The sequence below is a fragment of the Alligator mississippiensis genome, chromosome 2 (genome assembly GCF_030867095.1).
Source record: "Alligator mississippiensis isolate rAllMis1 chromosome 2, rAllMis1, whole genome shotgun sequence".
In the NCBI taxonomy this organism is placed as follows: Eukaryota; Metazoa; Chordata; order Crocodylia; family Alligatoridae; genus Alligator; species Alligator mississippiensis.
In genome coordinates, this window is record NC_081825.1 from 285800691 (window position 1) to 285815462 (window position 14772).

General features: G+C 46.7%; 1 protein-coding gene across 4 annotated transcripts in view; it reads right to left on the reverse strand.

The window, feature by feature from the left end:
* CDC42BPB (CDC42 binding protein kinase beta) overlaps window positions 1-11601 on the reverse strand; it is a 127971-nt gene extending 116370 nt beyond the window's left edge. For 2 of the 4 annotated variants that reach the window (XM_059723250.1, XM_006276254.4), the window contains exon 1: window positions 11296-11601. In XM_059723250.1, the coding sequence (XP_059579233.1) occupies window positions 11296-11473 (178 nt within the window). In that variant the 5' untranslated portion in view covers window positions 11474-11601. The remainder of the gene's footprint in view (window positions 1-11295) is intronic. The other 2 variants (XM_014596424.3, XM_014596423.3) reach the window with 1 other exon arrangement.
* Between the last annotated feature and the right edge of the window lie 3171 nt (window positions 11602-14772).

Genomic DNA, 14772 nt, shown 5'->3' on the forward strand with positions numbered 1-14772 from the left:
TGATTCTCTAACCCCTCGTTTGGTGAGCTCCTGGCATTACATGGTCATGATTTTAATTCCAGCCCTGAAGCACTACCCTAACTAGTTATAAATGCATAACAACTATACAATTTTATACTGGTGCAACTAATTAGCTGGTTGCCGCATGGCACTGGGAGAGAATTCCACCATTCCCTCCATCCCTCTGCCACCGTCCCTGCTGTTGTGTGTGTCTGGGTGGTTGTTGCTTTTTTGCTTAAAGCCTTCCACAGAGGTGTTGAGTGTTGGCTGGCAGCAAGGCTGGGAATTTTGACTAGGGTGTGCCAGCGCTTCTGCTGGAACTTAAACCCAGAGGCTCCTGACTACATGGCCTTGCCCCTTTGCTCAGGTCAGACAAATTGTAATAACTGGGGCCAGGAAGGAATCTTATCCCATGGTTAGATTGGTACAGACTGTGGGGGTTTTTGCCTCTGTCTCTAATGGAGGGGATGTGGCCTTCTTCCTAGGATCTCTTGGATGTGTATAAATAACCTTTACAACAGCAAGACACTGGCCGCCATGATCCTCCTGCTTTACCTGTGGCAGGTTAGGGTGTTAAGTCTTGTGTTGTCAGGGTTAATGCATAGTTTTACTTGGAGATTAGATAATGGATTTGTATATGATGGTTTGGATAGGGACGATCCTGCCTCAGACAGGGGTTTGGACTAGATGAAGTAGACATGCACCTGGCTGGGGTCATCTGACCCCAGTGCTCTTTCCTGCCCAGGGCAGGGGGGTTGGACTTGATGATCTGCTAGGGTCCCTTCCGACCCAAACATCTATGAATCTATGAAACTATAAAAATCACCTCCAGCCCTACTTCTCTATGATTTTAAGTGACAACAGCTCAGTGTATACACAGATATATACACAGTTGAATATGTGGGTATAGCTTATTACTATACAGGAAGGGAAGTAAGGTATCTTGATAGGAAAGTACCTTTACACTAATAAAACTGCATTCTTGGGAATGAAGCCATCAGTAGTAGACAGAGGTCAAACTCCTAACTGAAATAATTCTAGCCACACAAAATATGCAGACCAGGACTAATACAAATAAAAGATGCTACGAATAAGCATCAGAGAAAAAAGGAGACATCACAACAGAAGAAAGACAAGACTGGAATATAGGGAACTGATCTGAAAGACAATGCAGGAAAGAGACAGAACACACTTATAGGGAAAAAAATATGCAGTGAAGTTAGAGAGACACAAAGATGGGATATGACATATCACAGAATCATAGAAAGTTTGGGTTGGAAGGGATCTCAGGAGGTCATCTAGTCCAACCCCCTGCTCAAGGTAGGACTATCCTCAACTAGATCCCAGCCAAATCCCACTTCAGTAGTTGAAGTCTCCTCTTCTCTAGACTAAATAAGCCCAATTCCCCCCATCTTTCCTCATAACTCATGACCTTCAGCCCCCAAACCATTTTGGTGCCCTCCACTGGACTCTCTCCAACATGTCCACACCCTTTCTGTAGCAGGAGGCCCAAAACTGAACACAGTACTCCATATGTGGCCTCACCAATGCTGAATAGAGTGAAATAATCTCTTCCCCTGATATGCTAGCAACACACCTATCAATGTAGCCCAGTATGCCATTAGTCTTCTTGGCAACAAGGGCACACTGCTGGCTCATATTCAGCTTATTGTCCACTGTAACCCCCAGGTCCTTCTCTGCAGAGATGCTGCCCAGTCAGTCATCTCATCACAGAAGGCAATCAAGTTGGTCAGGCATGACTTACCCTTGGTGAATCCATGCTAACTGTTCCTGATCACCTTTTTCTCCTCTAGGTGCTTAGAAATGGATTCCTTGAGAATCTGTTCCATGATTTTTCCAGGGACTGAGGTCTATAGCTCCCTGGATCCTCCTCCTTCCCTTGTTTAAATATGGGCACTATGTTTCCCCTTTTCCAATCATCTGGGACCTCTCCTGACTGCCATGAGTTTTCAGAGATGACGGCCAGTGGCTCTGCAATCACATCACTCGGGTGCATCCCCTCCAGCCCCCTAGACTCGCACATGTCCAGCTTTTCTAAGTAATCCCTAACTTGTTCTTTCACTACTGCTGGCTGTTCACCTCCTCCCCAAACTGTGCTGTCCAGTGCAGTAGTCTGGGAGCTGACCTTGCCTGTGAAGACTGAGGCCAAATAGGCATTGAGCACTCGAGCCTTCTCTGCATCCTGTCACAAGGTTGCCTCCCCCATTCAGTAAGGGACCCCCACTTTCCCTGATCCTCCTTTTGCTAGAGACATACTTATAGAAACCCTTCTTGTTACTCTTCACATCCCTTGCTAGCTGCAACTCCAATTGTGCTTTGGCCTTCTTGACTTCATCCCTGCATGCCTGAGCAATGCTCTTATATTCTTCCCTAGTTATTTGTCCAAGTTTCCACTTCTTATAAGCTTCCTTTTTGTGATTTAGTTTACTGAAGAGTTCCCTGCTAAGTCAAGCTGGTCTTCTGCCCATGGGGGAGGTTTGTTCCTGCACTCTCAGTAAGGCTTCTTTAAAGGACAGTCAGGACTCCTGGACTCCTCTCCCCCTCAGACTGGCTTCCCAGGAGATCCTGCACATGGAGTTCCCTGAATCAGTCAAAGTTTGCTTTTTTGAAGTCCAAGGTCCTTACTTTGCTGTTCTCCACCCTTCCTTTCCTCAGGATCCTGAACTCAATCACCTTGTGATCCCTGTTGCCCAAGTTGCCATCCATTACTACATTCCCCACCAGATCTTCAAATGTTATTAAAATGTGAGTGACACTGTCATAACAGCTGTGAAATGTACTGAATTCCTTTAATTTACAAGGTGTGTAGCTTGGGGATAGGATATTTCCACACAAACAGAAGTTAAACACCTTCCCAGTACCCAGTTTACGTCAGATACACATCAATGGCTACTTACTGTATTTACTCAAATACAAGACAAGATTTTCCCACCCCAATCAGCATGAGGGGCAGAGAGGAAGTCCTTCATTTTATATTTGCATACAGGGAAACCTCACAAAATACATTATCTATCATTAAACTGCTGCCAAAGCAGATGCACAGTAATGGAAAGCAACTATGAAGCTGATTAAACACAGCCAACACTGAGCATGACTATAAAGTACATGGCCCAGACTGGGCATCCAAGCTGATAGGAACCTACCACAATGATAGGCTAGTGCAACCATCCGAATAAGACATACATTAGCGCCCAATAAGTGCAGCCCTGCTCCATGCCAACTTTTTCCAGTGATGGTAAGGTACTATACTGCATACATTTCAACTTCCTCTTCACTCCCACAGCTGAGCTCTGCCTTTCTTTCCCATTTCCACTTATTTCTGTTTTTTCACCAGCCTTAAATGTCTGGCAAACATCTCCAAACGGGGCCCCAGGGTTCACCAGAATACCGGTCATCCCCTCTCTCAGTCTGATGTGTATGATTAGCGTGGTCCCAGCCTGCATGAGATGGAGCTGGACCAGGCTGTCCTGCGCCTCATCTGCATATAACTTTTTGGAGAATCCCAAGATCCGTGACAATAACATCCAGTTCTAGTCATGAGAGGGGGTAAATTAGCATAAGAATCCTCTGGGGTTGGGGTGCGAAGGTAATCTGGAATACACACCCATATTGAGCAGTGCTGAGCTGCTCACCATGGTTTGAAATGCTGTTGACTCTGCTGCGGTGCAGCCCAGTGAACTATTTGGTAAAATCACTAGCCTTTTGGCTTTGAACTAATGTCATGCATAGTTGCTTTTTATATAAGGTTAAACGCATCAATTCTGAGTGAACGAAATCTATGGGTACCTACATACGCAAATATACAAGTATGTTTATTTCAAGGTCAGTGCTTTCAAATTGACCCTGCACTTCCATGCGCTCAGAGAGACCAAGATCTGACAGTAAGAAAATATGGACTGCAGGGGGAAGAAGTTGTAGGGAACTGAGGGCAAGGGGGGTTACCTGACCCCTCAGATTTATTTTCCCTGCGGTAGCAGTGGGAAGGGGACAAATTCAAGACAAACCTCCAATAGTTAGGATTCTACTCTGGAAAATTATAAGTTAATAAATTTTCCATATATAGAAGCTAATTACTGGGGAGTCATCTTACATTCAAGCAAATATGATATGTATATATAAGCAACCTTTTATTTAGACTTCATAAACAGATTTTGTACCTGATAAAGGAAGTACAGCCTTAGCTGAAGAAAGCTGTACCAGTACAGAAATAGCTACTGGTCTATATACAGTTATACCCGCAAAGCTACACTTAGAACAAGCAAAATACTGGTAATAACCACTCACCAAAACTGAAAAAGATATACAAGATGCCAATGTAATGTCATGTTGCCAGTACAACCGCTCCTATGGTTTAGGGACTTTTGTTGGTTGGGTTTCATACCTCTTCACGCTCCTGACTGAGAAAGCTGCACTGTCTGTAGACTCGGCTTGAGTTTTGAAGTGATTTAATTAAAATGATACAAATGTGCACATGGGAGTTTTTATTTGTTTAAAACTAGCTTGCACTACCTTAGCCTCCACTGATAAATTTAATAATGATGCCAGCTAAACCAACATAACCATGGTTTAAATTGAGTTAAGTATCCACATAGGATTCTACGCTACTGGGCTAAATCAGTTTAAAAAAAAAAATAAAAAAAATCAGACTGCTAGTAAAACAGCATGTGCAGATCTGTCTTAACAATGCTACTGCTCACATTTAACCATCATTCAGAGGGATAAACCGTGGAAAGGAAGAATTGGGAATAAAGCATTCATTCTAAATGTTCATTTCTAATCTTTGTCTACTTAGCTGTTTGTATATGTAGTAAAAATGTGCCCATATCCAAGGTAACTGTGCCCTTAAATCATGTAAAAATCTGGCCCGTCATTTTCAATAGCACATATTTTTAGAGGGTCTGTATCCAGAGACTGAGTACTCAAAATTTTCCCAAGAAAAATCAGAGTCCTTAATACATGTCTCCAGTTTGGCATGCAGAAATACTAGATGTATTTGACAGTGCAGGTCTTGATTAAATACTGTTTCAGCATTAAGCCCCCAATAACTAGAATGATGGCCATTTAGATCTCTAACATATCTAAAAAGACTCATGCACATACTATACCAGGGGTGGGCAAAATACAGCTTGTGGGCTGGATCTGCCCAGCCAAGGGATTTTATCTGGCCCACGATGGGTCACTCAGCCCCATCAGGCCCAGGTGTGGGAGGCAGCCCAGGCTATGGTATGTGCAGCTGGTCCCACCACCCCCAGGCATAGAGCAGGGCAGCCGGACTAAGCTTCCCGGCAGTTTTGGTTCCCTCTAGCTGCTGCTGCCTGGGCACCTTGGCCCATCCAACATGCACCCAGCACTGGGGGTGTCAAATGGAGCAGGTGAGGTGTCCATGGAGCCTGGCCCTTGCAACAGGGTGTGCTGGGTTGAGAGGAGGATGGGATGGGCTGGGCCATGGGCAGGCGAGGAGTTGTGTCCGGGGGCGGGATGGGCAGGCAGGGATGGGCCAGGATCTCAGGGCAGTGACAGCATGGGGCCGTGCTGGGAGCAGATCACAGCTCTGCCCCAGGTCCCGGCCTCGCGCTGTCACCACCTCACAATCCTAGCTCCCCTGCCCCCATCCCATCTGCCCCCTAGGCCAATCTCCACGGAGACCCCACCTACTCCATCCAGATCAGTCTAGTAATTAGAGGTGCACCGATATATCAGTCGCATATCAGCTCGGTACCGATAAAAGGAAAATTAACATTATTGGCTATTGGCTCCCACCCGGTCTGAGCCCAGGACCCTGCCCCCCCACCACGATGAGCCGCCCACGGCTCTGTCCCGCTTCCAGGCCTGGTGTCCCATTCACCACCTTGGCTGGGCAATGCCTGCCCCTGCCCCACTCCCTCCCTGTCGAGGCTGCAATCTGCCCCAATTACCCCCCTTGCCTCCCCCAGGCCCCTTCCCCTCCAGAGACTTTCCTGCAGGGTGCTACTCTACCAGCTGCTGTGCTGCATTCCTGTAAATCGGCTATCAGATTGGTACCAGTCAATATGGCTGGTTAATAATCAGCTATCGGTATCACCCAAGAAATCTTTATCGGTGCACCCCTACTAGAAATCTACCACTTAGCGAGTTTTGGTGAGCTGTTGTGGGCTGCAAGGCAAGAGGGAGGCGGTACTCACTCAGCCAGCAAGATCTCATCAGAACTCCCCAAGTGACTTTCCAGCCCAAATACTTGACTACCCCTGTGCTATACCCTAAAAGTATCCATTGATTTCTGAGACTGCTCACAATTAAAGTTAAGGACATGCCTAAAACAGATGCACACTGTTTCCTACTTAAAAATATACCTTCCAAAATGATAATGCCTAACACCGTCTTTGTAAAAATGCAAGCTTGACAAATTAAGATTATCCATATGCAATGCAAAAATTCCTGGACTGTAAATACTGCAGCTAACTTTCAAGTAGCAGAAGACTGTTACAATGCCACTTTGAAGATATTAATCTTCAGATCACCCAAGACACTGATGTAATTATTTTCAAGGAAAATATTTAGGTGTTTAGTTACCGCAGTGGAGATTGTGGAATAAACAGCTAAACAGCTGTTTAGTTAAACAGCTAAACAAACACCTACATTATGATACAAGTTTCCACACGTAGTTGGGGGGAAGATATTTAAACCTGCCTCAAGCCTAAACAAAGATTGTCATGAACTTTCACCTTTACGCTGCCCTAGACAAACGTTTATTAGAAAAACTGTAAAAAGCTCGTCTGGTTTTTTTCAAAATAAATTTTCCTTGAGGGGGTCACACACTACTGCTCTGAGGTACACAAATCCAACGACAACAAAAATCAACACAATTACTCTAAGTCTATTCACAAGATTTGAAGGTGTATTAATTCCAAATGTATCATTAAAACAAGCATTAGGCTTTTCAGAACTTGAATCATACTTTGTTTAATTAATACATCCATCGTCAGAACTGTTTGTTCAAGTTGCCTCAAATTATACCAACAAACCATATATACAAAATCTAAACAGACAGGTTTAGGGTGTCTGGAGGAGGTAAAAAAACCTCTAACAGTAATCTACATTAAGACTTAGCATTTCTCCATATTAAACTTTCAAGATAGAAACCAAAAAACCAAAGTATCTCCTTGCGGAAGAATCTAACAAGGGACGCTATTTAAGTTCTGCAATTCAAGTACTTAAATCATTCTCTCTCCCCTGGCCCCCATAGCTGTAAAACTATCCCATCATTCCCCAGAAGTGAAGTATTTGTATTGCAAGAAAGGATTATTTCAGCTTCAGCTGATAAAAGAGATTCAGTGCAATGAACTTCATTGACTACACTGACATTCAGTCAGTTTGCTTATACTGATAAGGCTTAAGTGGTGCCAACTGTGGAAGTTTTAATGACGCAAATAAAGTATTTTCTTGGCAAAATGCAAATTTGAATAATATTACCTATGAACAAGTTAAGTTAGAAGGACATTACAGACATTGGCTGCAAAGTCAAACAAGTCAAATAAGGAAATGTTAGATTTCCAGTCACCCATGCAGCCTTACTTATGCCCTGCCATGACCATCCTGCCCACTGGGAAAGATCCAGCTAGTAAAATATTTTGTAATCAGTGTCATTATGAAGTATCAAGAGGAAAAAATTAAGTAACCTGTGCATTTCTTAACTTGCAACTGTTTGACTTCACAACTAAAATATTCTATTAATATGAAGGGTTAAAAAAACCATGGCAAAAAATCAAAAAGGATGCTAAACTATAACCTTTTCCCACCACATGTCAGGTGCAAGGTTTGAAACAAACTTCTGACACTGCAATAAACTTTTACCATGTGAGATAATTATTTTTGCTGGCTTCAGGAAAAAGCTGTTGTGCCAGGACTACTGGGGCCAAGTCCTTGTCAAAAAGTATCAGCCCAGTTACCCTCTCTTTGCTTCATCCCCAGTAGCTGAGTAAGCTACTGAGGCTTGATATTTTCGGAAGGAGAAAGAGGACAGGCTGCTGAACCTGTATGCCAAGTCAGGGATGTCCAGCTGGTGGCATGTGAGGGGTAACTCATTGCTCCCAGGCTCCCATTTGGGCACTGCTTCCCCATTGTTCTCCAGTATTGCCACTGTGGTCTCAAGGCTCACCCTCTCTCTGCCAGTTTTCATTTCCTGCCCTCACCATGAACCGTGGAAGCAGGACAGGGCAGGGCAGGGCAGCCCAGGGGGCTTCTAGACAGCACAGCGCATGGCCACCAGCAACACAGCAGAGGTAGTGGGGGGCCCCTGGCCACTCAGAAGTTGGACAGCTCGTGATAACTGAGGGGAGCAGTTGGGGCAACCCAGCTGGATCCTTCCTACTACAGCAGCCTCTTCCTTCCAAGCATTCCTAGCACACAGGTCAGCAGCACAAGACCTTCAGATCTCCATCTCTGACATCTATATTACTTACATTATTAAAGTAACTTTGGGGAGTTAATTTTTATTTTCTTTGTTATATGGAGGAGAACTCAACACAGTGGCAGAAAAAAAAATTATGCTCATTTACTAGATGACAGAAGAACCCTGTGAGTCACAACTCCTGGGTCTTACTGATGACTTTGGGACAGTGTTAAAACAAGAGGCCCTCCAGTCAGGACTCAGTTTTCTATTACTGGCTCAAGAGGAAGACTATTGGACAGCAGTTAAAGTAATGTTTAGACTGTAACACCAAGCACAAAGATTTGGCAGACCATTTCCACATGTATGTGATCAGAGTACACACCACATTCATCCCAGTAAGAACACTGTGCACTCTCTCAATTACTTCATTTGGGAAATGGTGTGGCTATTACATGCTTATCTTCTACGGTAATGAGAATGATAATGGGAGTTATAAACAGAAATACGTGGACAAATAAGAGATCTGAATGCTTCTCCTAGCTTCTAGATCAGCTTGTTTTCCCTTGGCTAAAAGATATTTTGATGCAACTTTTCCTCTTCCCCAAACGGCGAATATGATTCAACTGGAACACAATATGCCCAAGAGCTCCATTTCCTGTGGGAAAACAAAATCCAACTGTCTTGGGTTAAGATGGCAGCCTCTTGGCTCGTGTGTTCAGTGGGACTAAAGTCACAAGATGTTCCAAAAAATTGCCACCCCTCACACTCTACTGTACCGGGAAATGGTGAGATTCACCTGAACCTTGTGGCATTGATTGTCAGGAAGTACCGGCCAGGGTTCCTGGAAGAGAAGCCTTATGGTTCCAGCACCAGGGGCTCTCCCACTTTTTGAAGCTCTGAAGGTCTGTCAGATACAGCAACTGTGCGAGGCAGTGGCTGGCCTGGCAGAGTAGATATAATACATGACACTGCCTTCAGCACTGCACTAAGCTGGGCTTCAGAAAGACAGAAACAGACCTGCTGGCCTGTCCACATCCACAGCTATCCCTCACATCTCAACCATGTCCTCCATCTCGACAAGTCATGGGGCCTCGCCATGCACCTCCAGGACCAAACCATGCTTCAACTTCATCAAAAAAAAGCCCCCAAAATTCCACACCTAAACTACTTTTAATTTTTCTGCATACTATTGAGATATCTACCAAATAACAAAGAAATTATAAGCTGCCTCTCACTGTATCTTGATGTCCACATACTATATGTTCACCGATTTATGACAGACTCTATTTTGTCCATAGGAAGTTCCTTCTCCCTCTAACCAGCATGAGAAAACACCAATATCCATTTACAGTGTAGCCCACATTTTAACTACAACTTCATACTGATCCTACACACACTTAACAGTGCTCAATCAAGTTCTGCACATCAATCCTGAATAATCTCTTAACATCGCTGAGGCTGTAATTAAACTTGCAAATTACACAATGAGGAAGATTAAGATGTTGAGCCCATGTTCTTTTATTAGCTGGAGGCATAAACATGTTCCTGGTGCTGAAGAACCATATCAATGAAAATGTATAATAAGGGTATTATGGCACAGGTGAAAGGTGTCCCAGAGTTGGCATTTCAGGACATGTATTGTTGGAGGAGCTGTGAAACGTGTACAATTAACCTTAACTGCACCAAAAGGAAGTTTATATTTATGCAACATATACAGTACTGCAGCTTTTCCATGCAGCCTTTTGGAGTACAAGCTTGCACCTCTATCCTGTATCACCAGAGGGCAACTTGCATACATTTCCATTATTTATTAAAGAGCTACTCTGCATTACAGGACTACTCTAGCTTAACAATAAATATACTCCTGCCATACATCTGATCATGTCTGCAACCTTTTCATATTTAATTCAAAGAGTTTGATAAATAAAAACTATGAGAAGCAATTTTATGAGTAACTGAATAAATCTGCCTGTCAGTCACACAACAGATAACAATATGGAGATTATCACCAAGAACTGTAAAGAAAGCATCTCAGCCCCCAGACACCTGTCTAACCCCAAACCATTCTCTTCTCTTCAGGACAACCATGTCAACGGGGTCTAGCTACCGTTACATCCAGCCACTTGTCTCCTCATACAAATTCAGTGCATCGCAAGTAATGGCTTTAAAACAGACAGCGACCAGCGTGCAGAGAGCACACCGAGCTGTCACAAAACACATAATCGATGCATCCAGGGCCGCAGCCCTGCAAGGCAGATGCGATAAAGTAGTTAATTATTCAGTTGGCAATCGCATTACTGACGTCAACAGAAGACTCCAGGAAGTGAATCCTCTTAGTTTGTTAGGGTCTAACAAAGAGTGGAGGTCCCCTCAGAAAAGAAGCAGAACCAGCTGTCCCGTGTTGAGTGCGCCGGCCCGAAACATTCACAACCTGCATTTGCTCTAGCCGACACCCCCACTACACCCTCCTCCCCAAGCAAGTCTGGGCTTTTTCTTAATAAAAAGAGGGATCTTTCAAGCGTACGGCACAACACAGCTGCCCCCGTACGCAGCCCACTCCCCTGCAACCACTTCTCCTGCTGCACGTCAGCCGCCCTTCCCTAGTGCTGGGCCCGCCAGTCAGCAGCCACCAGTGCTTCCCCCAGCGCCCGGGGGCCTCCGCCTTGCAAACGGGCTTCCTCCAAGCCGCTCGCTCCCTGCGGCGAGAGACCTCTTTTGCCCTGGGCGCTGCCGCCGCCGCCACCTCCCCCTGGCCGCGCACCCCGTCCTCGCCCCTCCGGCCTGCTCCACGGACCCGCTGACAGCCGCCCTCCCCGCGGGGTGCCAGCAGGCGCCGGATTAGCCCCGCCGGGGGTCAGGTCAGGTCGGGTCGGGTCAGGCCAAGGGCCCCCCTGCCCCCGGCTCACCCCACTCGAGGAAGTCGGAGACGTAGCGGTCCCGGCGCATCGGCGCGTCGCGGCCGCACTCCCCGCACACGCCGAGCAGCAGGTCGAGCAGCGCCTCCACGCTGAGCGCCGCGTCGTGCCGCTGCGGCCCGTCCAGCACCAGCTGCTCCAGCCGCTTCAGCCGCACCTTGGCCGACATGGCGCCGCGCGGCCGCGCAGACCCGCGCCCGGACCTGCTCCCCCTCACGCCCACATCTGCGGGCCCCGCTGCTCCGTGGGCCGCCGCAACCGCGCCTTCCTCTTCCTCTTCCTCCGCCGCCGCCGCCGCCTCTGCCTCCGGCACCGAGCGGCCCGGCCGGGATTGCAGCCACGCCCCCCGCGCCGGCGTGCCCACGCACAGACGTGCGACCAAAGCGCTGAGCCGCGGAAGTTTGGGCCGAGCCGCTCGCCGTAGTGCGAGATAACTAGCCGGGAGAGCGGCACCTGCAGATTCGTGTGTGGAACATTAAAGGCAGGCGGGGGCTCTGTCGATTCTTTCCCGCAGATTCGCGCCCTGCTTGGGGAGAGGGAAGGAAGCAGAGTCGTTTTCAAGCCGGAGGGTGGCACAGGGGAGCTGGCAGTAGGGTTGTGTCCACCCTTCAGGATGGCCTTGGAGTCTGCAGGAATTAAGAGATTAATCCCCCGGAGACTGGCGGGAGATAAATGACAGGGCTTTTCTTAAAATGTTGAATCCGATTTGTGCAGTAGTCCAGTGGGGTTTTAAAAGGGAATAGCAATGTGCACGTGCTTTCCTGATGCACCGTAATCGGTAACTGATATCTGTGAGCCCGTGGGCACGTCCACGTCGTGTGTCGCGGGCACAGCGGCGTTCCAGCAACCTCCTGCAATAGATGCAAACAGAGTTGGCAACCCTGCCTGCCAGGCACGTGCCCATGTGGCCTGGCAGAAGCAGCCCTCGCTGCAGGTCCAAGCATCCCAAAGGCATATGTCAGCCCCAGGCCAGGCCCGGCTGGGCCAGCAGCCTCGCATGGACCTGTGGGCATTGGTACTTGCTGCCCCCTTGGCCCGTGTGGGAGGCCACGAGCTGATGCCTGATGCACATGTGATCCCAGCTCTGCGCTGCCTTCGGTCTCACTCACCTACTGGGCGCGCGTGTGACCCAGGGTAGAGGCAGCGTGGTGCACTGCTACGGCTACCCCAGTGCCCGGAGAGGCTCTGCTCTGGGCCCGATCCTGGTTACTCAGGCCTAGGAGCATCCTGGCATTTCAGAAGCTGCTGCCTTCAAGGGCCACAGCCAACCCATGCTGCTGGGAGTGCTCATGCCCAGCCATGGGGGAGGGCCTAAGGAAACTTTTGCACCATTTGGGAATTGACTGTAGGGTAGGATGGGCCACCCACATCCTACCCTATAGCTGTCTTCTGCAGGGACTGCAGCCGCTTGCCCCTGCGGTCCCCTGCGTTTTGGCAGGACTTCAGGGCCCATGGCTGCTTAGAGACAAATGAAGCTTAGCAAGTTAGGGCTGCTATGCAAACTGAAGGAAGATGTGAAATGTAGTCAGAGTATCAACACTGCACTGGCTTGAGCTGCATTGTTTCTATTCTGTTAAAATGGCCTGCTAGGAGCTGTTATCTCAGCGAACCACAGTTACTTGGGACCAGATGCACAGTTCCTCAGAAACATACAAGTCTAGACGGGTTTAGGTTGTAGCCATGTTGGTCTAAGGACATGGGCAAACAAGGTTCCTTGGGTGAATTTGATATCTTTTATTAGACTAATCCAAATAGTTGGAGAATATTTATTAAGCAAGCTTTCGGGTTCAAAAACCCTTCATCAGGCTAAGGAAGTTTCAGCAGTTGGTGCGTGCTCTTCCTGGATGGAATGAAAAGTCTAGACATGAATTCACTCTAGACTAAATGCAAACCTGCCTGGTGAGAGGGTGTGACTTCATAACAGGTGAACTGTCAGGGCTAGATGGATCATTGCATGATAAAAGCTGTCATCGCAGAGCAGTAAGGCCAGCTGATTTCAGATCTCTGTGTCAAAATCTTGCATGCAGGAAATGCTTGTCTCTAAAAGCTACAGCCAAACAGAGCCAGATGGAGCTTTGCAGACTGGCGGCTGTCATTACCAGGGCCATAGTCACTCAGGTAATACATCAGCACCTGTTGTCTGTGAGGACTATGTTACTAAGCCCTGAACTGTCATATCCAGAGCTTACAGTCAGTCAGGACCCAGTGGTGGGAGTTGCCATATTAAGGGGCCAAGATCACAGCTGCTTAAGGTCAGATGAAGTGTTGTACGACAGAAAGTGTTGTCTCCTGGGATTATGGCCTGTTGGGGTCCAATGAGGTATTACCAGTATTAAGATTGGAAGCTCTTGTTTCTAGGGGGTTGTCCTCCTCAGGCATGATGTCTCTTCTAGGATACAGAATCTCTGTAAGCCACAGAGCTCAGGTCATGGTGTGACGTGGCACTGGGGTATAAGTTCTCTTTACTTGGTTCCAAACATTGCGACTGTGTAAAGAGAGTCTGGCATGTCAACTTTGCTCTGTTACATCCATGGGCTACTCAGACCAAGATGTACTAAAGGCTGATGCTTGTTGTTTTCATGCACTAGGTTCAAAACAAGATGGGGGCTTGGTACATACTATGATGAAGGATGGACATGACAGACCTGTCATCTCCACAGGCTGTATTTTACTACCTGGTAGTCAAACTGAATGTCAGACTAAAACCTGTACTGTAACCTGTACAGAAAGGCTACTGTGAAGTAAAACTCTTATCATCTCTAAAAGACTGCTGTACCTTTGTAATCCCTATCCCAGGCCCTTGGGAAAAATATCATCTTACTCAGAACATACAGTAATTTAAGAGTGGTGTTGTAGCCATTGTGGTATAGAAATTATATGAGAGTCAAGGATTGTTTAGGTTGCTATCTTTAATTAGATCAACTGCATGATTTCTTATCACCCTAAGAAAGACTTGCCTCTCACAGAATATATGGGTATTTTTAGAATTCCTTCCTGGTTGCAGATAGATCATCTGGCAACCCATCAACACCAATACCACATCTGTCTGTACCATCCTTAGCAACACAATGAGCACAACTGACTTCCTGGGGCTGCTTCTTTATTTGAAAGGAAAGTTTTGCATTTTCTGCTTACCATCATATCTTCAAAATTGTTCAGAATAAGGGCCAAGGAGGACAATGGTTGAAAGATGCTCAAGTAATTGCTGAACCAGATGTAAAAGTGCACACATTCTGCACATGAGGGAGGATGCACTTTTTCTAAATTTGTGTGCTTCCCTCAATGATCTACCCTGGAACTTATGAAAATTTTGGGTCTGATTCTTACCTCATTTTTGCTTGGGTCATTCCACTGATGTTGGGGAGGTTATATCAGGAGCTGTGGAAGGATAATCAGGCCCACCACCTGTTAAGATCTGTTATCCCCTTTCTTGTGCAGCAGTATAGGTGACTGAGTCATAGCCTTTTT